Here is a 21,901-nt window from a genome sequence, read left to right as displayed (position 1 = left end):
AAGTGGTAAGGCTTAGGTATAAAGAAAATTAGACCCAACACTGGGGTGAATCCGATTAAGTGTCTCAGATGTCTAAAGGTTATTGTGTACTAAGGGGAACTGAGACACATTTGTGTGAATAGATACATGATGTTGGGAAAATCTAAAAGAAACTGATACCGTAGAGAGAGAGTGGGACTAATTCATGCTTTGATGACTGATAATGAATCTTTAATTTTTTTTAACCAATCACTTCTTTAACTAAATTTGCTTTGATTTGATATAATAAATAGTGACACATTCATTTGCAAAATATCTGATAAATCATTTATATTTCAAAACAGGCTTGATAGTGGTACATTAATTACATTAGTAACAATTTTCATAATGGGTAATATTATGCAGCAGGGTTAAGGAAACAGATTAAAGCCAGGCTTTGACTCAATCAAGAACTGTGAATTGAATTTAATATAGCTAATTTTGGCCCTAAAAATAGTTTACAAGAAATATTTGCTTTCTGCAATTAACCTTGTCTTTAATACACAAAAGTGTACTAAATGTTTCCCATTCCTATGTATCCATCAAAATCATTTGGCCTTTTAATGATATAACATACCATCTTAAATTACACAGGATCTTCTAAAATTAATTTTTCTTCCTGTTATTTCCTTGTTTTGTGCTCTTAATCAACAAACACTTCAAGAGAAAATTTAGTTTTAAACTTAGTTGTCACTACTGCATTGATACAGTAGTCTTTGTTCCATTTTTCAGTATTTTCTAAGTCATTGGGAGGTATTTTTCACTCTCTAAACACACCAGAAAAATGGTTAGTCATCAGTAAACTTCAAGAAAATTTCAGCATTATTTTTCTCCAGAGAGAACACTTGAACACAGCAGAATAGTCAATATTTGCCAACGTGTGATTTGCTGTGATAATATATCTTGGCTGATTTATGCAGGCCAGGAGATCATTTAGACTCCTCTCAAGTTCAATTCTGCAATCTGTCCAAGAAGATTCTAGTTTCTGCACCTTTAAGGGAACTGTGGAGAGAAGCATATAAAATGATTCAAGTCAAAGCCCTGCAAAAACAACATATTTATATTATTTGATAAGATATATTTCTCCCTTTTTGTAACTAAAATATATCTTGATTCAGCCATAGACTTTGCACTATTTGAGTAAAGTAAATGATTGGTTCATTCAGCCTGGCTCTTGCCAAAGCTCTAAAAGTGGTTCCTGACCCTATTCACTCTCTGTTTATTCACCTTGAATCTATGATTAATTTACCCAGACTGTATCATAAAAATATTTTGGATCTGAGAGAAACTGGAGGAAGGGGAAAATATTATCAAAATATATTATATGATTTTTTTTCAATACTAGAAAACAAAATTTCAATTTCACTACTTTTCACCATCAAGACTCCAACATTCTGATGAGATGAGGTCACACTTCTTGGGTGTGTACTAACTTACCGGTGTTACTTGTTTAGCACCTGATCACACTGGGTCTAAACCTGTTTCACTTCCAAGCGGGGCTATTCTAACAGTCTCCTTTTGTATGCAAGTCTCTACTGATTACTTTCTGTGTGCCTGCCAAAGATTGATTTTTTACATCATCTGTCCCGTATGGCCCTTGGTCAGAGATATCTGAGTAAGACCAAAGTCATTCCAGTATCCAGTAGAACCAGGAGAGCCTGCCTGCTGCCCTTACTCTTCTTCTCTCCATGGCATCCACATTTCTCCCTGGGAATTTAGCATCCTGAGATTCCCTAGTCTCTCCAAAACTCGAGTCTCTCTTCACTAAGAGCTTCATGTTTGAGAATGGGTATCTCTGCTTGAACAACTGTTTCCTGCCGTGTATTCAGTTCCCTACTTAAGTCACTTACTAGCCATACTATAGGAAGACCTTTTCTTCTCCATACAATCGCACCTTGACTGCTATGGTCTCTGAGTATTTTGTCAATCTTTTCTCTGTTGGGGGGAGGTGCCACTTGTTTGTCCCAGCTGCCCAGAACGTAAATAACCACACAAAAACTGTTTTAATTAAATCACTGCTTGACCCATTAGTTCTAGCTTCTTATTTGCTAACTCTTACATTTTAATTTAATCCATCTCCATTAATCTGTATATTGCCATGTGGCAGTGGCTTACCGGCAATGTTTCGACATGTCTTACTCTGGCGATGGCTCCATTGCTTTTCTCTACAGCCTATCTTTCCCTGCCTAGGTCTATCCTTCCCTGCCAAAGGCTCAAAGCAGTTCTTTATCCATTAATCATTTAAAGCAACAAACAGACAGAAGGACCTCCCAAACCATTTCTCTACTAGAGAACAACTCATATGAGGAGAAATACTTGCCTTCTCTGCTGTACTCCCCACAACAGAGGACAGGACCTGGCACAGCAGAAGTAAAAATTAGTTGTTAGGCAAAAAATAAATCAAATAATAGCATAGAAATTCTCAATATTTTTGGTCTTATTGAAAGCTGTAAATTGAATTTTATTCTTTTTAAATAATCTCCTTTAAATTATTGAAGATTCAAAGAAGAAACTTCTTGCTAACATAACTTCTTATAAAAATATCTCATAAAATGGTGTGACTATTTTTAATCTCACACCCACTAATCTTTGTAATTCTTCATACTTTCTCTTACAGTACATTCAGCCTGATTTTATGGTCTTACTAAGTTCATTTCAGAGCCACTTTAGTGCTATATGCTTTTATCTACATTGCTGAAGTCATATGATAGTACATTTGATTCGGGACGTAGAAAGATGGCACTGTAGTTAGGGAGGGTGAATGGATTTAATAAATATTGATAAAGGTGAAAGAACAGTGAGGGCTCCCTTAAAAATCACAAAGAATCATACTACTATATACCTTTTAAAAACTCTACAATACATTTAAGTCACAGACACACATATACATACATACATACATACATTCATACATACCTACATACATATTATAGTTTAAGTGAAATTTCCTCACATGGGCTGAAAGTGCTCTCTCCAAAAGTCAAAGACCTAGAATGAATCCCAACAATAGGAAGAAGAAAACTTTTTTGATTTGTTTTGGTGAGAACTGTCAAACAGGAGACTCCCAAAAGATTTCCAAAACATTGCAGGCTACTGCTAGCTGCCGTCCAGAGGAAGAAATTAAGTCCCCATTGCTGAAGATACCGTGCACACACTTCAGGTCAGGGTTCAGAGGCACCTGAGCTGGAACTGACATGAATGCCTCCTCCGTGAGAACTAACATTCATGGTACCAAGAAAAGGTATGCAAGTTTTTAAGGGGGGAAAGCCACCAACAGTCCTAACTATCTATGATGACCATAAACCACAGCGAAGATGAGCATGTCATGAGAAGCATAGGATGCAGTAGTGACATGCATGCCTTCACAGTTACCAATAATTCTCTAATTGTATCTGCTCAAAAGAGTAAAGTTATAACTGAAACTATAAAACTAGCCAACAGCACAAGGGTAGTGAAGCCATGAGTCTTAGAGGAGAACCTATAACTGCCTCTTTAGTAAAGCAGCAATTTTATTCCTAAAGGTACTCTCAATATTTAGCCTTATACCTACAGGTAAAAATAGTCCTCACAGATCATCAGGGAAACGATCTTTGCAACAAATAAAGACGTCATTATAGAAAACTCCCACATCCCAAAGTGCCAAGTTGTGAAACCTAGTTCCAGCAGAAACATCTACAGAACAACTACCACACATAAGGCCCAGCGAACATTGCATAAGAGGAGAGAAAGACTGTAAGATCCAGAGGATTGGAGAGTTTGATGTGAGACTGTCTCCTAGGAATGTCTAAAGATCCACCCCAAAGACCTACCAACATGACTTCATAAACAAGAACTGAACAAGAAGAATGACTATAGACATTCTAAAGTCAACAAAGGAAAGCCCAATAGGCCTCAACCTGCACAAAGAACTACAGGAAAATAACGAATGCAAAGAATTGTAGAACTCGTCTTCCCCAGGGAAGAAGTCTACCAACTAATTTTCTAATACCAATGGTCATCCCTTAAAACCTACATACAAATGACATTATACAGACTATACAGGTTGTATTTATATATTAAGGAATATACATATATACATATATGTATATGTATGTGTGTGTGTGTGTATGTGATCTGCTGAGCCACCTCTCAAGCCCCCAGTTTATTATGATCTACCTATTGACTTTTGAAGTTTTTAAACTTAGTGTTTATTAACTGTAATTATTACTGGATTTTATAAGAACATTTAGTTTTTACTTTTATTTTATGATTTGCTATCACAAAAGTGTGCATTCCCAGTTTGTGGCTTGCAGTTATCAATCTTAGTGCTCAGTTGTCTATGACTGTGACAGTTCTTTATTTCAAGATTCAGCTTAATTTTTATTGTGGTGTGTGTGTGTGTGTGTGTGTGTGTGTGTGTGTGCGTGTGTGTGCGTGTGCGTGTGTCTTGTGCGTGTGTGTGTGTATGTGTGCGTGTGTGTGTGCGTGTCTTGTGCGTGTGTGTGTGCGTGTGTATGTGTGCGTGTGTGTGTGTGTATGTGTGCGTGTGTGTGTGTGTGTGTATGTGTGCGTGTGTATGTGTATGTGTGCATGTGTGTGTGTGTATGTGTGCGTGTGTGTTTCTGTGAATGACTGCCACATGGCTGTACAACCTACAGGGACCAGAAATGAATATTATATCTCCTGGCCCTGGACTTATGGACAGTTGTGACCTCTGAGCACAGGTGTTAGGTTTGAAAGAGCAGGAAGTCCACTTTTCTGCTGAGTCTTTAGCAGTCTTTAGCACTTCATTTTAGCTCAATTCAATTTTAGGATTATTTTGTATGATGTCAAGGGCTTGCTTCAAACATTTTACTATTTACAGACCTTCTGAAGCAAAAAAGTAACACTCTTTCAGTTCATTTTTTAAGATTCACTGTTTATGTCTCACATTTGGATCTAGAATGCATCTAGAAGTGACTTTATATGAATGATATGGGGAAAGTTCTCAAAATTGAAATGGAATGGTTGTATCTATATTCAGAAATGGGGAAATGTTCCATTCAAAGTAACTATAAAAAGTTAAATATTTAGGAATGTTTTTAACCAAATAAGTGAACGACCTCCACAAGGAAAACTTCAATATGGAAAATGCAAGTAGCAGAAGATACCATGTATTGGAAAGGCATTCCATGATCACAGATTGGCAATTCTTCTAGAAACAAATGAAGCACATCAATATTAATGAATTTAACCCAAGCTATCTTTCAGGAATGCCGTTTATCATTCTCTGGACTATGTATGACCTCTGCTCATGCTTTAAATGAAGATGCATTTGAATGAAAATGTTCATTCTTGAGACACTGAAGAGGTCTGCATGAAGCATTTAGTTGTGTTAGTCACGTTGCTCTCACAGAGCCATCTCCCCCACCTCCACACACACACAGAAGGTTCTCCTTGGTGAGGCTTGACCAAGGATCCTCAGTTCATAAAGGTTCTGTCTGTTCAGGCTTGAACCAGTGTTTTCGAATTGTTTCTCTCTTCTTCTCAGACCCTTACCCAAATACAATGGGACAAGAAAGCATGAGAATTTAGTATATATATTGGAGAGAGAGGGTTTTTCACATTAGTTGTTTGATATCATAAAACCAGTGCTGCTGCTCTAAAACAATATGATAATAAGTGCTTGGAATGTCAGTGGTTCTACCTCATAGAAGGATTCTAATAATTGCTTAATGTAATTTACATATGCTTTAGTAGAAGGCTCATTTGATGGAATAAATATTCAACAGATATTTGTTGCTGTGTCATTTTGTTCTGTACATATTTGATAATTATAATAATGTTATAAATTTTGAGTTAGAAGCAGACGGTATAACTGAAGAAATTTCACTTTAGTTGTCCATTCCCTTCCTTTCTGCACCATTCCTTTTATTTGCCTTCCATTCTCCCTTCCTCCCTCCCCCCCTCTGTTTTCTTCTTTTAATACTCTTTTGAGGCAGAGTCTTGATATGCACCACCACAAAGAGCCATTTTAGCTTGCTTATCCTTAATTTCCAAGTCTAAATTAAAGATAACAAACATTCTTACAAAGGTTATCTTTATCTTAAGTGATGTTTCTAAGTACCTCATATAACTCATGCTATAGAGTTATAAAATTGTTACTGGTCTTGCCAGTCACTTTAACTCAATTTTCTATTGTTAATAAACATGTAATATGTATATTGTATAATAGGCCTTTAAACAAAAAATATTGAAAAAATTTAGTTTAGCTAAATAATAAACAATCAAAGGGAAAAAAGACTATGATCTAACTTTGCTATAAAAATTTTATACTACTACTAATCATGTACACAAAGTTTCAAGCACTTCAACTGAAATCAATTTAAGCATAGTTATTTTAGTTAAAATTTACTGGATAAATGGTATTATTGAATAAAATAATATAGATTTGTTTTGATTCCTACTTATAGCATTTAAGTTAAACAGTCTCATTTCTTTTATGTCCCCATATTTGTATTATATGTCTTTATATATTATATATTATTATATATATTTACATTATTTTCTCATACACACACACACACACACACACATATATATATATATATACACACACACACACATATATACACACACACGATAAATGCTCAGTACCATTAAGTAAAATGTGTTTCGCCTGGACCAGTAGGCTTACAAATAGACATTGCTTTATTATAGAATCAAATTCTATAAAAGCATTTTGAACTAAAATTGTGACTTTGGAATTTTCTCTATTGACATAATGAAAAAAATTGTTAAAGAATTGGAAATATATTTTTTGAGCAAACTATACGGCTGCTATGAATTTTCAGAACAAAGGGAAGACATACTGTTTGCGATTTCCCATAGTGAATGGTTGCTGAAGCCTGTCTGCCTGTCTAGCCCTTAGTTTTGCCATCTACAAATTGTTCAATCAAGCTGAGCTCCATGGCTGTCACTTTTGTCAACAACCAAATGTGCTGACTCACTGTCTAGTCAGCCCTTTCTCAGAATGCTGTTGCTTGCTTACTTTGCTATCTCTTCGGATTTATGCAGCTCCTTCATTTCTTTTTACAGTTCTTATTTGTCCAGCAAATATATAGCATCGATACAAGCAAGTTTCTCTCACCCATGAAGCTTGCTGACACAGGGCCATTCTGTAAACTCATACTACACCTGTTGTTGTGTGATGTTTTACTCTTTCAGCTTTTTGAGGGACGCACCATCCAGGTCTCACAGAAAATCATACATGGAGGCTAGTTCTTAGTTATGAATGCCTGGCCTTAGCTTGGCTTGTTTTTCTTGACAGCTTTTCTTAAATTATTCTGACGACTTTTTGCCTCTGGGCTTTTATCTTTCTCTGTTTCTGTATCCCTTTCTTTACTTCTTTCTCCGTGGCTTGCTGTGAAGCTGGTGGCTGACCCCTGACACCTTCCTCTCCTTGTTCTCGTGCTCTAACTCTTCCTCGTATCTCCATTTATTCTCTCTGCCTACCAGTCCTGCCTGTCCTTGCTCCTGCCTTGCTATAGGGATTCAGCTCCTTATTAGACCATCAGGTGTTTTAGACAGGCATACACACACACACACACACACACACACACACACACACACACACACACACACACACATGTATGTATGTATCTCAGCTTCACAGAGTTAAAATGTAACATAAACAAAAGCAACACACCTAAAATAATATTACCCAACAATCCATCACCCTGATCATGCTACAGCTCTATGACAGTGTTACTGGTCATACCAGATGATACAGGAGAAGAATTTGACCAGGGGAGATGGAGCTAAACTCTGTGAGTTTTAGGGATCCCTGGAGGGAAGTGGCCAACCTGTAAACGATTAGGGGAGCTACAAGAAATCAAAGTTATTGGGTCAGGGAGCTAAGGAGCAGCAGGGTAAGAGATAAGGCTGAACACCTCAGGGACTTTAAGCTGAACGTGAGCCATGTTAATAAAGCTGCTTAACCTAAATGTAACAATACAGTCTCCCTCTCCCTTCCTTAACAAGACAGTGGAGCAAGAGAGTATGAGTGAGATTTTTAAGTTTTAAGGACTTTAAAGCATGAAGGTGATCTAGTTTACATTTTCAAACTTTGGAAACATACGACAGAAATAGGAGCAAGATAAAAATGAACATGTAGCAATTGTATTAGCTGAATAAAAAATAAACGTCCCAAGTAGGTGTTTGAGAAAAATTTGTTAAAGAGCAAAATAAATAGGTGTTAGTGATTAATCTAGTATAATAAAGGAGGGAGCCAGGACATTACTGAGATTGTCTTAATCTCTTTTTTGACTTCCCAACCTTCCTGCCTAACATCCTTTTTGACACTGGTCTGGCAGTTTCATATAGATTTTAGATACAGTCATGGACCATTCCATTTCTTATTTCTTTTTCTGGACTTAAAGTTGATACTTTAAGTGTGAAAGTCTTCCACAACTGTTCAGAATAGAAACAACCTTTCATCCTTCCCAAACCATGGCATGCAAAAACGTGGTCAACTTTCTTGCCATTTAATTTAGACTATCGTTCCTCAAAGGTGCTTCAGCTTGTCCTAGGTTCCTGAATGAGGGCTTTCTGTTCTTCAATCCTGTCTTTTTTTTTATTATTTTTTCAATCCTTTGTCTTGAAGTATGTTTCTAGTGTAGACCTTTTTTTTCTGTCTAGCCTAATCATATTGCTTTTAAAATAAAGCAAGTATTTATTTAATGACTGCATATAGGATTAGCATGAAATAACTGATTTAAAATGTTTTCCTGATCTCTATTAATGTTCTGAGTTTTAGAGCAATCTTTCAGTTCTTGTGTATCTATTCAGGATTTTAAACAAATAGACTAGCATGTGTGTATACAGTGTATGTGGGAATACATGCGCTCTTCGTGTGTGTGTGTGTGTTTGTGTGTATGTGTGTGTATGTATATGTGTTTGTGTGTGTGTCTGTATATGTGTTTGTGTTTTTGTGTGTGTGTGTGTGTGTGTGTGCATCCCTCCTCTTGGATATAAATACACTAGCATCATCCTTCCCTTTCCAGTTTTCATTTTTCACTTTAAAAACCCGTTTCTTACATTCCGAATCCCAAAGTACATTTCAGTTGAATAAAGGGTTTAAATGTTTTTAAAAGGATACAGAAAGTCACAAAGTAGAAGAAAAAGTCTTGGAGAATTATATTTAATGTTGGATGACAAAAAACCATGAAAGCGAAAATCGATAAATTTTGTTCCGTAAAATCACAAGATATAATTTTGCTAAAATGATTTTTATCTTGGGCTTTATCCTTAAATCAGACTCAATCTCTGTCTGCTAGAAGCTGCTCTATTTGCAGTATCTACAGCAAAAGCAATTCTCCTTAAATACTCTAAGCCTCTGTCAGGTAACTTGAAACACCATGAAAGATTATTATACTTTTTTTTCAGTTATTTGAAAGGAAAGAAATGCTGGAGCATCTTTACGTTATTATGGATGGTTGAGGTTCAGATTTCAGAATCCCATCCTATTTACTTACTTTTGTAAATGTGACAATCTGTAAAATCAGTGTGTATAAATTATTTACAACTGACGCATCAGAACTTTATTACAGATTAAATCATTAAGGAACAATTATTTTTGAAGGTATATTTGGATTTCTAGTTCCAGTGTTCTTCCAATATAAAATTAAAATTATGAAAATGTGAAGAAAAAGATGTAATCTGTATTCAACAAAAGAAAAAGAAGAAAGATAATCTGGAAATGCAATCTCTCAAGATTAGGGCTATCTTTATGGGCTTTCTGTTTGTATTTCATCTTCCATACTAATAATTATTCTTTACACTTTCATAATTTAATTTGCTCACATCTTTCCATTTCCTTTCTTATCTTTCTCCTCTTCCCACTAAACTCCTTTTTCCAAACCAGTCTCCTTCCAGGTTTCTGTTTTTGTAGTGTGTTCATTTACTTATTGTTGCAGTATGAGCATCACATTAAGGGTTTCTTTTCTTGATCACAGCAATTTGCCATTGACTACACCACCAAGAAACATTACTGCCCATCTTCCAATAAATATAACATATATAATATATGTTCTCAGGGAGGGATGGGACCCAATGATCTCCTCCCAAATCCTTCATACAATGTTGATGGGTCATGTGTGTCACAGTTCTTGTGTAAGCAACCTGTGCTGCTATGAAATTATTCCACAGCTTTTCACAGCACTTCATTCCATCCTCCAGCCCCTGTGAGCCTTTTGCTCGCTCTTGTGCAGTAAGTCCTGAGTCTGGGAAGAGAAATATGGATGACTTGTTCGGGGAGGGAAAGAGCTAACACCTAAGTGGGTGTTTATTCTCATCACTTTGAGCAGTTATGAGTCTCAGCCTTAAGTATTGCCCACTGTAAAGAGAAGTTTCTCTGACCAAGGTTGAAAGTGCTACTATTCTATGGGCATAGCATTTAGAAGGTAACTGTACATTATATCTATATATCAAAACATTTGTAATTTCCCTCGTAAAGTCCATGACCACCATCCTCCTTCCTGACACCATTACAGTACCAGACATGAATGCTTCCTGTGTAGCAAACCTGAAATCCTGTCAGATGGTGTTTGGTTTCTCCTGTGGTAACTGCCTCACTGCAGCACTGGGCATCTATTACCTGACAGGTTGGTCTTGTAGCTCTCAGGGTTCACAGTTGGGTGAGACTGTTAATGACATTGCTCCCTCAGCAGCCTGCATAACACCTTCTGGCACTGTGAATGCTAGCCAACAGGGAGGAAGCTCCCAGCCCATGCCAGTGTGACTTTTCTTTGTCCTGCAACCAGAATATGGTGTAGCAGCTCTCTCTCTCTCTCACTCTCTCTCTCTCCCTCTCTCTCTCTCACTCTCTCTCTCTCTCCATATATATATATATACATATATATGTATATATATATATATATTTATATAAAATTAAATTTTTGTACAAGTTCCCAAGGATAATTAATGAAAGGTATTTTAAAAGTTATAAATATGAAGACCTTTGATATGTTTATGGTTCTTTCAAAGCAATTAAATTATTCAGTCTACAGTGGATTGTTGGCTTTAAAAATAATCAGAAGTCCTGACTGGTTTTGTTTCTGTACTCACGTTACATGAAAAATATGCTGCTCCATCCATCTCTCCAAGCAACTAAACACAACAGCAAAGTACAAGAAAGAAAAGTGATCCTTAGTATCAAGGACCTGGTCTAGGACAATTAGGGAAGCTTCTCGTTGCTTTTAAAGTACTTGTGTAGGAGTGCATCTTTTGTGTTCTTTGATTCAGCATTAACAGTGTACCAGGGATATCAGCATCAAACAATACCACATCAACATTCAATTTTTACAATTAATAATAAAACACATGTGCAGACACACACACACACACACACACACACACACACATACACACACACACGCACGCGTGCGCACAAGCAAGTATCTTGCAGGTATAATCTAAAAATAAAGTAAATAAGAGCATTTTATTGGCCAAAAGGATGGGAAAACATCTCCCTTTCCTGACCTGGGAGGAGGAGATGTGAAGTCTAACCCATTACAACTTTAATCTCTTGTAGTTCTGCCCCTGTTGGATAAGAATTTGAACACCTAATCATAGACTTATTCATCCATCACCACTGCACCTGCCTTTAAGCAACTTAACCAAAGTTCCCTTTGAACACAGTTCTTTTTAAATATTCCATACTGTCCCAGGACCACGGTACCCCTGCTGCAACAACCGCTAAACCAAGGGTGTCCAACTTCAGGTGTCTATACAGTGGTCCTTGCCTGGAAGACAACAACGGAAGAGAAACTGAGGGAGATTATACTGGGCCTGTGAAATTTCAGACTCACAAAGTATTATTTCAAGCAGAGGAACTAAACTCTCTATTTTTCAGAAAGATTTATAGATATCCTGATGTCAGATACTGTATGTTTGCCAGATTTCAGGCTAAGTTAAGAACTGCATTACCATTCAAGTTTTAGAATAATTTTTCTAATTCTTTAAAACATCTGCTAAAAGTATGATTGGGATATAACACTATTACAGTTAGGAAAATTAAGTTTCTAACAATTCTGAGTTATTTTATTTATAAAGTTGACTTTTAATCTGTATTTATTTGGAAGTGCTTTTTGTTGATTTAAATGATTCTTTTCTAGTTCTGGTGCTTACTCTTTGAATATTCTGTTAAATTAACCTAAATTTTTATATTTCTAATAACCATTTTAAAATATTTTTGTTTTGATTATTTTATTTCTTTTAACTAATTTCTTTTAACTAGTTTTTGTGAGTTTTATACACGTTCTGATTATATTTACCATGCCTCCCATAACTTTCCTAGGTGTGTCTCTCCTTTTCCACACTGAAAAGTCTGATAAATATATGTGAAACAGTACACACACATACTTACTAGTTCAAATCTGCCATTCCACAATATACATACACTTAAAGGCATCAAGTTTTGTACAGACATCTCCCCAAGGATTACATACAACTTTGGCAGCAACAAAACTGAAAGAACAACTTTAAGGATGATCAGGATATTATAGATATGGTAGAGTTATTAGTGAAGTTCAAACAACATTTTATAAATAAGCTCATTATGTTTATTTTCAATTATTTAAAAACGTTAATCTCAGCTATTTTTACAATATTTTATATTTTTTTAATTAGTCACCTTAAAAACAGAGGGTTTTTTTTTTTGAAATTTTCTTTCCTGTCTGAAATGTTTTACCTTTTGAACATCATTTCTCAGCTGTGCTCTTTCTAGCACTTTACCCCAGTTATATATGGATTACATATTTCTAGCTATTCATGAATTGTGAGTGTTGGCCTGCTGACTGCTGAAGTTTGTGTGTGTGTCCTAGATAGCAGCCAACTTGCTTACTGTTCTGATTTGCCTACTTAATAACTATTTTAAATGTTTATTGTGGGGCTTAAATCAGAGCAGAATTCAGGGAATTTCATTCTGTGAATTACCAAAAAGCGCTTTTTTTAAAAATAAAAAATATGTTTTCTACTACTGATTATAATTGTTTCATTCTACCACTATTGGATAAAAATAGTTATGTTTTAATATGTAATAAGTGGTGTGACTGTCTCAATAAAACTTTATTTACAGATACTGGTAGTTTTGAACAAAGGACTATAGTTTGCTCATCTATATTGTAAAGAGTACTTCTTCCCAGAGTTATTTTGTCCTCTATTAAGTCATTTCCTTTCTCAAATTCCCACTGAAAACCTTCTATTCATCAAGAACATTTTGTTCTAGTTGTAAAACTGAGGTTGCATATGACATTTATCTCATATTAAAAATTTGTGGTTCTAGATTGTTATATTTGTATTAAGGTTAGAATGCAGTGATCAGACAGAAAATGGCAATAAAGTCCAGAAAAGCAGTACTGACTTTAGCCAAAATAAAGACAGAAGATATGATGCAATACATTTTAGTGATAGGGCCAACAGTTGACTAAGTTTGTTGAGAGATTTTATGATTCATGAGATTAAAATATTATATGTATGAAAACCACTGCTCCTTGAACTTCGGGATCATCTGTAAATAATTTGGCCCTATGCCAGATGTGGGCAAATGCTAAGACCAATGTCAGTGTATACAAGCCAAGAGCCCCTTGGAAAGTGGTATTTCACATACTGGAGATTTATGGGAAGTACATGGGTGTCAAACATAGTCACAAATAAAGGAGTAGGGCAAGAGACTGCTTTAGGGGTTTCATGCTGTTTAAGGAGAATGTCAGATCAGATTTTCTGTATCCAAGTACATAAGTACATTCTTTACATGTTCTTATTATTGTTTTTTTGCCCAAGTGGTGCACAATAAACCAGCCTGCTTACATCTTAGGTATGAAAGATATCTCGTAGCAAAAACAAACTAAACTCATTCCTATTTATGATTAAATCTCTGTTTCTCAAAGATTGGGCTAGTCTTTCCTGTAACATTAACTACAAATAATTCTGTATTGCCTGTTTCAATGACTTCTTAAATCCACCTTAGGAAGAGGTAGCCCATATACATGAATAAAAACGCTTCTTTAATTAATTTGGCCATGATTTGGGTCAGTGATCATTCTCCTTGAATCTGTGGGATTAACAGGGCACTCCAAGTCCCAGAAGAGAAAGACAAATGGGAAAAATTGGGTGAAACTTAAAAACTATAAGTAGTCAAGTTGAATACCAAAATATGTTCCATAAGTTCACTGAGTTCCTCCAGATAACTGTTAATAGAGAAGGAAGAGACTATCCATCAAATTGGCATATTCAGAAAAGAGGTTACAGATGTCTACGATGCATACAGAGGATCTATATTGTACTAATTTATTCCTTTTTACAAAATAAACATCTCTGCCATGATGGTAAATGTCTGATTTAATCAATAAACTTAATATGAAGCACATAATTGGAAATATATTTGTAAAAATCAATGAATCACAAAATCAATGAATCACAAGAGTTTAATCATCAAAGCTGTAGCAACCATGTCTATGCTTAAATTACTGTTTTTCTTTTATTTTTCTTTGTTTTTCTTTTGGCAAAAACAATAATCAAATAAAATAACTTGGAAATAGGTAAAAATATTAGTTGATAATTTCTCATGTCCTTTATCAAAGGTAGATTGTAGTGGGCCACTATACTATAGTTATACCATCTCGGGAAAGTATTCTTAAGAATGTTTTAATTGCTAAACCTGTCTTAGGAAAACTGATCTCTGGTTATGGCCACAGCTATAAATTCCTATACAATATGTCCCTGACCTAAACGTTATGAGAACTGCCTGGTCTTTAACTGCTGAATATGCAGAATTTGGAAACCTGTGGTTGCTAACAACATTGATGATTAATCTCATAAAAATGTGCTTCTTTGATTTTCAAATACATATTTCCATATGTGTTCTTTGTATGTGTATTGTGTTTTTTTGTTAAATTAGTCATTCCCCATCGTGGCAGGGAACTTTATTTTGTTAAAGTGAATAAATTACAACACCTGAGATCCTTTGGTGTGTGTCTGAGGCATCTGAAGCTTCATGTTTTGTCAAGACTCTGGACATCCTTTCCTGAATGTGCCATTGGTCTATGTCCTTCCTCAGATATCATATGTATACAACATATGATACACCTAGATCAACTGAAAAGTGTCTCATGTTGCTTGTGGTTGTTAGGCACTTGTGTTATAAAGTGGCTACTTACATATATGAAAAGGTGAGTTGACACAGATAAAATCAACTTTGCATACCCTACAGCCTCAATATCAACCTTTAGCCCAATAAGAAAGTGACTCAGCAGTCTGATTCATAGGAGCCAGAGCCTCTGGGGAATGGAGCTGCTGAGGACTTCATTTTGACCAAAGCTCCCATCTTAGAGGACTGTGGCTAATCCTCAGCATCCTGAGGCTTTTAAGATAGTTCCAGGAATTTTATGCCTTTTAAATTACTCCAGAACTAAAAAGACCCTGGGAGTTATCCCACACCTGCAGAAATGTGTCTTTTTCCTTTGAAAGTCCCTCTCCCCTTTTAGCTGGGCCACAGTCCCATTAAGCGATTTGTGATCAGCTGCAGTTTAGTAAAAATTTGAATGACTAAAATCTTGATAGAGTCTGAGTGGTCTTTTGTTGGTCTTGAACTCCACAACAAGATCACTGTGAATCTTATGAATGGAATGAACTGTATCATAAAAGTGATATTTTCTTAATTAATGTATAAACTGTGTTCAAATATAGTTTTGTATAGTTATATGAGTTACTTTTATTTATGTAGTTAGTTTTCAACAATTGAAATATATATCACTCTCCCAAAATATTAGCTCTACTTAGTTTTTGTGGTGTATTAAAATTTTAATATTTTTTCTGTTCAGAACTATGTATATATTTTCTTCTTTAACTTGGAAGGATTCAGTTGTGGTTTGATTTAGTTACTTTGGAGAAAAACATCTCTTAAGTTCTTAACTGGTTTTATTTTTCTTCTCTAAATAAATTGGAATGGACAGAATCAATATAAGTGCCAGCTTTTGTGAAATGAAATAATGTATTAGTTTCTCAGCTTCTCTTTAGCCTTCAGAAATAATGCTTCTGCCACCCTACAAGTCCCCAGTAGTGCTTGCCTGTTACAGGAAGCTTTGTTCATTTTAAGCCAGTAGATTCAAAACATAGTTTAGAAGATTTGAGAGCTAGGTCTAAATGGCCATTCTGTTTTTGAAATTTTCACATTTCATTTGACATCTTTAACCTTTAATTTGTCATCTATGAGTGAGAAAGCTAATATAAGTATTTTCTATTTTTTGTACCCCGAAAGTGTTTTTGCATTGTGGTTCTTAGTTGAGTTCCATAATTTAAATATTAAAGGTCTTTTGTCTTATCATCAATCAACTAAAATGAACCGAATGTTGATTCATTACTGCAAAAATAAAAAAAAAGCATTCAGATATTAATCCATGGAAGGAAGTCTGTTGGAAGCAGAGTGCTTAGTTGAAATTTATCTTCATGGGTTTTGGAGAGTGAAGCCCAATGACCTGGGTATCTTCACAATGATGTTCAGGAATGTGCACAGCAGGAAATGACTGGAAACCTTGGGGACAGGGTTCTTATCCCAGTAAATTCTACATCACTTTTCATCCATCATCTCTTTCTCATGACTATCAAAGTCCTCCTATGAAATTGTAGCATTCTCACTGTCATTATTAAAATACCCAAGATAATCAAATTATAAAGAAAAAACATTGATTTTGACTCAGAGTTTTGGAAGATACAGTTCATGATTCATTGGCTCCTTTGCTTTTATGCCAGGGGTGAGACCCATCCTAACTGGGAGCCTAACTATAACATAACTACTTATCTCTTGGTAAGAAGTGAAGAAGTGACAGATGAAGGGGAGAGGACTCCACAGTTCCCTTCAACGTCACACTCCTAGTGACTGAAAGTAAATGCTGATTCTTAAAGTTCTTCAACCCTCCAATGGGGTTTTCCTGGGGATTGCATTTCCAAAACAAGCTGTTGAAAGATATTTAAGATTCAGGCTATAACAGACATTTCTGCAGAAATTTTCAGAGCATCTTTTAGTGCATGCCTGAAACATCACTCAACACTTTTTATCCACACCAACTCTCAGCCACCCTGCAACTTCCTTCCAATCATGGGAGTCCCCATCCTAGAAATATAACTAGACTGATCTTAATAGCTTGTCTTCCAGGCATCTAGGAATTCAGGAAGAAAATAAGTATGGCAGTCCCTGTAGGTAATTCTAGAACTCAAGATGCTATAGCTTAAGGATTGTTTTGAATTTTCCAGTTTACCCTGAGCAACATAGTTCTGGGATAGACTACTGATAGATGCTATCTAAAAAAAAAAAAGAAAAAAAAAGAAAATGATACCAAGAACATCAGAACCAAACAAAAGTCAAAAAGGAAGATTTTTTCTGATTTTATATTATAATGTAAAAGATCAAATTTGAAGTCAATGTACAAAGTGGATTTTTCTTCTTAAATTTCATATACATGTTTTTTTATTTGTGAATGAGCCTGACCTATTAAACAAATTAGAAGAGAGAAATGGGAGTCAGATACCTCAACTTCTTGATCAAACTGGAGTACTTGTTACATTATAACAAATTCATTCTACGGCCTCTAGACTATTAATGGAGCAATCTATCATTCCATTTTTGTTTTATTCCAGGTTTTTGCCCACATGGCTATAAAGAGTGTCAAAATGGCAGGTGCTACAGTCCTGAGCAGAGCTGTGATTTCGCAGATGACTGTGGGGATAACAGTGATGAGGATGAATGCGGTGGCTCCTGCACTTTTGAGAAAGGTTGGTGTGGCTGGAAGAACTCCCTAGCTGAAAACTCAGACTGGGTTTCAGGAATTGGCTCCCATAAAAGTCATCGACCCCCCAGAGACCACACACTTGGGAATGAGCATGGTAAGTGATGAAGTTGTTGTGGTTGCCCTGTTTATGTTCATAAAGTCTACCTTATGGTCAGCAGCAGCAGCTGAAGAGCCCATGGTAGAGAGAATGTTGTCCAAACAAATATTCAGCATGTGTGTTCATATCCTAGGACAGCTGTACCAAGGCACCCAGTATACGTGACTGAGACCATGGACACAAACACTGTCTCGGTTTTGGAAGTCAGAAACCCAAAAGGAAGCTGGTGGCAGCACTGGTTCCTTCTCAGGTTTGTGAGGAAGAAGCTGGTCTTTCATGCCTCTACCTTAGACTCTCGTAGCTTCCCAAGTTCCCCACTTTTAGGCAGTAGTTGACCCTGCATCATCACATCAACTCCTCTTGTGTATGGCATAGTATTTTCTACAGTTATTTTTTTTGTTAAATCCCGGGTGTATTGACTAATGCTCATTTTAATAGCATCACCTTTACCTGTCTTCAATAAGTAAGTGGTAATATTTCCAAACAGTGATCATGATAAGAAGAGGTAATTGAATCAGGAACTGGGAGATGGCAGAGGACAATCAGCCCATAATGACAGTTACAATCTTGCATTAATTTTAGTTTTAGTAACTGTAATTAAATGACAACACTTGCTTCCACCAGACACTTTTCCTAAGTGGAACATACTCATCTGTAATCGATTTCCCTGAATTTGGACACTCATTTGATCATTAGCAAATCGCTTGATTTTAAACAAACTCAACTTCAAAATTTGTCAAATGGAGATAGTGAAGTTTTCTCAGTGTACCTGACAGACGTTGTAAGATTGAACAGGATGAAGCCTATAGGTAATGAGATTGAATCTTAGTGAGAAACTGTGAAAATAATACCTTAAGACTACATCTGTAAGAATGCTGGACATAGACTATTTTTATAATAAATATTTATAGCCAAATGCCAGATACAACATCAAGGAGTAAAGAACATTAATAGGATAACAAAGACCTACAACATCCTGACTAGTACAAAATAGCAAAATGATAGCTCAATGTTGAGATTTCCATGGCACATAAAATGGATCTGATAAGTTAGGTCACAGACTCAAAGATCTAAACACTCATCTGACATACTGACAGGCATGATGTGCTTTAGGTATTTTCATAGTAATGATAAAACTCAATAGCTTTCTTTTCATGTTACACATAACAGGTGACTGGATATTCACTTATTTTTATTTCATGGAAATCCTTGAAGTCTTTTATAATAACTGCATAGTTTGTGGAGTCCATTAAATTATTCCTGTTACTATCTTGTTGATGCGATGGCACAAATACCCTGACAAATCATTTAGCCTGCATACTGTGAAGCATGTTGCTAAAAGCACACACTGTTGGAGTTGTTCTGCCAGTGAGTTAGAGACAAGGCTATTAGATTTATTCTCCATATCAGATGAACATGCCATTGACAGCTAGATCACATGAGATGTAATAAGAAACCTTAACTAAGATGAGAATGCTAGAATAATCCTCTCATTGTTCCTTTGGTCCTATTTAAATTCCATCCTTATTCCTAGGTCACTTCATGTATCTAGAGGCCACTCCAGTGGGCCTTCGCGGTGACAAAGCCCACTTCACGAGTGCCATTTGGCAAGAATCCAGCGCTGCCTGCACTATGAGCTTCTGGTACTTCATATCTGAAAAAGCCACAGGGTCCATTCAGATTCTCATTAAGGTAGGCTCTTGGCTAAGGATGCTGCAGAGCTTTCTGGGGCACCAGCAGGGAGGACAGTGTTCTGGTCTGGCCAGAGGAAACCTCATTCCTCACAAGGAGCAGCTCCTGTGGCCACATACCCTGTGAAGTTTGATTAGCTGGGACTTGGGAGCATGAAGTGCAGGGGCACTCCCCAGTTCCAGAGACTGCTTTTATCAGAGTTAATCTCAGTTCTCTCATTCCACTGTTTCCTTTCCTTTCTTTTTCAATGAGTGGAAAGAGGTTATTTGTAGATTTGAAAGGAGAGCAACTATTCATTTTCTCTTATTCACATAATTATTGAGTACTAATAATAGACATTCTGGCTTCATGAATACATCACAAAGGACTGAGCTGCTCATGAGTATGATCAAGGTATGATTGCATTGAACTGCTTATTAAATGTGACATATGAATGCATTTTCATCCTGAGTATTAATTGGATGCTTCCATCAGAGTTTTAATTTCGCATAATAAAGTGACATAGTTTGAGGACAAAACAACAAGATAAATATTAATATTAACAAGGCCTAATTAAAACACCTTTACTTTTTAACAAGTTAAAGCAGCAGTTAGAAGGAAGTGTGTGTGTGTGTGTGTGTGTGTGTGTGTGTTTGTATGTGTGTTTCATTTATGTGTTTTAAGAATCTAGTTCTGATTCCAAGAAATCTTAGTTTAAAGCATGCTCTAGCCGCCACTGCTGTTTCTTAACACACGAGCTTTGCTCAAGAGCCCCAGCGCTGACGAAAAAGACCTGACCTGAATGTCAAAGACCTCATCTATCTGAATCACTTACAACTTTGTGCCTCGTGTTTTGTTGGAAATCTGAACCAACTTGCAAACCTTAGACCCTCTTATAATAAGGCATAAAAAGCAGCCTAGGAAGAAACATGCAGCATGTAACCACAATGTTATTCGTATGATTGAATGTAAAAATGTATATGAAATTTAAAGTTCTCACAGGAGTATTCCTTAGTACTCTTTTGAATGGGGTACTGTATTGTTTGGTGTCCCACATGTGAGGGACTTTGTCCATTGTGGTTTTGCTTTTTGTTATTTACTTAAAAGAAACTTGCTTCCAACTGTCTATATTATAAAAGCAAACTTCATAATATCCTAACATGAAATTTAAGATTTTTAGAGGTATCAGTCGTTTTAAGAAATAATCTAGACCTCCTGTCTCCTCTAACTGATCCTCATGGGGATTTAATAGCATTTTTAAAGCTTAGTATCTCAAAAAAACCAACAAAACAAATAAAATATACATATAATCTTATTGAGCTGGACTCTAGGGACAAAGCCTATAAAACTCATGGCTGTAGCACTCATGAGCTCACAAGACTTTACTTTACAGAGCCTGTACGGGACTAAGCCCTTAAATATCCAGTCGTCATTGGGGAGGAGTTCATGATACTCTACCCCTCCAGAGAGAGCTAAACAATGTTGAGGGATGCTGGGGGAGAGGACACTGTTGTCTTTAGTGATGTAGCTCCTGGTAGTTTATTGTCACTCCTATCCATCCTCATGCAAGTTAAATCTAGTCACAAACCACCAGCACCACCATCAACAACAACAACAAAAAATGTAAAAAGATATGAAAATGTGTTGAGGTCTTAGTGGGAGGAGGGGTGAATTGGTAGAGGTGGGAGGGGGATAAGAGAGTACAGGAATGAATGTGATGAGAACATGTTGTTAAGTACATGGAATCAATTGTCAAAAACTAATTGATGAGCAAGATTTAATTCAAAAATATTTTTAGACTTAATAAAACTACCCAAACTGAGGAGGGGTTATTTAGGCATTGGAGTTGTAACTCCATGCTTAAGCACTTGCTCAGCATACATAAGACTCTGGATTTGACACTTGCATCTGCAAGAAACAAAAACAACAAACAAACAAATCGCCCATAATTTGTGAAATCTCAAGGACAATGAAGGTAAGAAATCTTTCATGGTGTGTATTAAATTTATATTTAGAATTTGGGGGAAATTACTTCACTTTGGTGAACAATGAGGTGAATGGTTTTGACTCTGTTTACTAAGTACTTCTTAGACTTCATGTATGTGGAACCATGCTGGATTTCACCTTTTCCTGCATCTGAAAACATGCTGGGCAGATGACAAACTCAATAGGGGTAGGAGTCCGCATTTTCTTTTTTCTTTCTTTTTCTCCTTATAAAAACAACAATACTCCCTGTTCATGAATGTGCCCCCCTCTGGCCCAGTCTCCTCTTCTGTACCTCAGGAATGACACCCACCCCTGCCGTGTGCTT

General features: G+C 36.2%; 1 protein-coding gene across 3 annotated transcripts in view; it reads left to right on the top strand.

Annotated features, from left to right (window-relative positions):
- Positions 1-21,901, top strand: part of Malrd1 (MAM and LDL receptor class A domain containing 1) — a 614,092-nt gene that overhangs the window by 338,219 nt on the left and 253,972 nt on the right. For all 3 annotated transcript variants that reach the window (XM_087896346.1, XM_087896345.1, XM_087896344.1), the window contains 2 exons: positions 17,671-17,916; positions 19,454-19,611. In XM_087896346.1, the coding sequence (XP_087752472.1) occupies positions 17,671-17,916; positions 19,454-19,611 (404 nt within the window). The remainder of the gene's footprint in view (positions 1-17,670; positions 17,917-19,453; positions 19,612-21,901) is intronic.

The sequence above is a fragment of the Myodes glareolus genome, chromosome 14, assembly GCF_982192425.1.
Source record: "Myodes glareolus chromosome 14, mMyoGla1.1, whole genome shotgun sequence".
NCBI classification, from domain to species: Eukaryota; Metazoa; Chordata; class Mammalia; order Rodentia; family Cricetidae; genus Myodes; species Myodes glareolus.
This window is presented reverse-complemented; position numbering and strand designations above follow the sequence as displayed.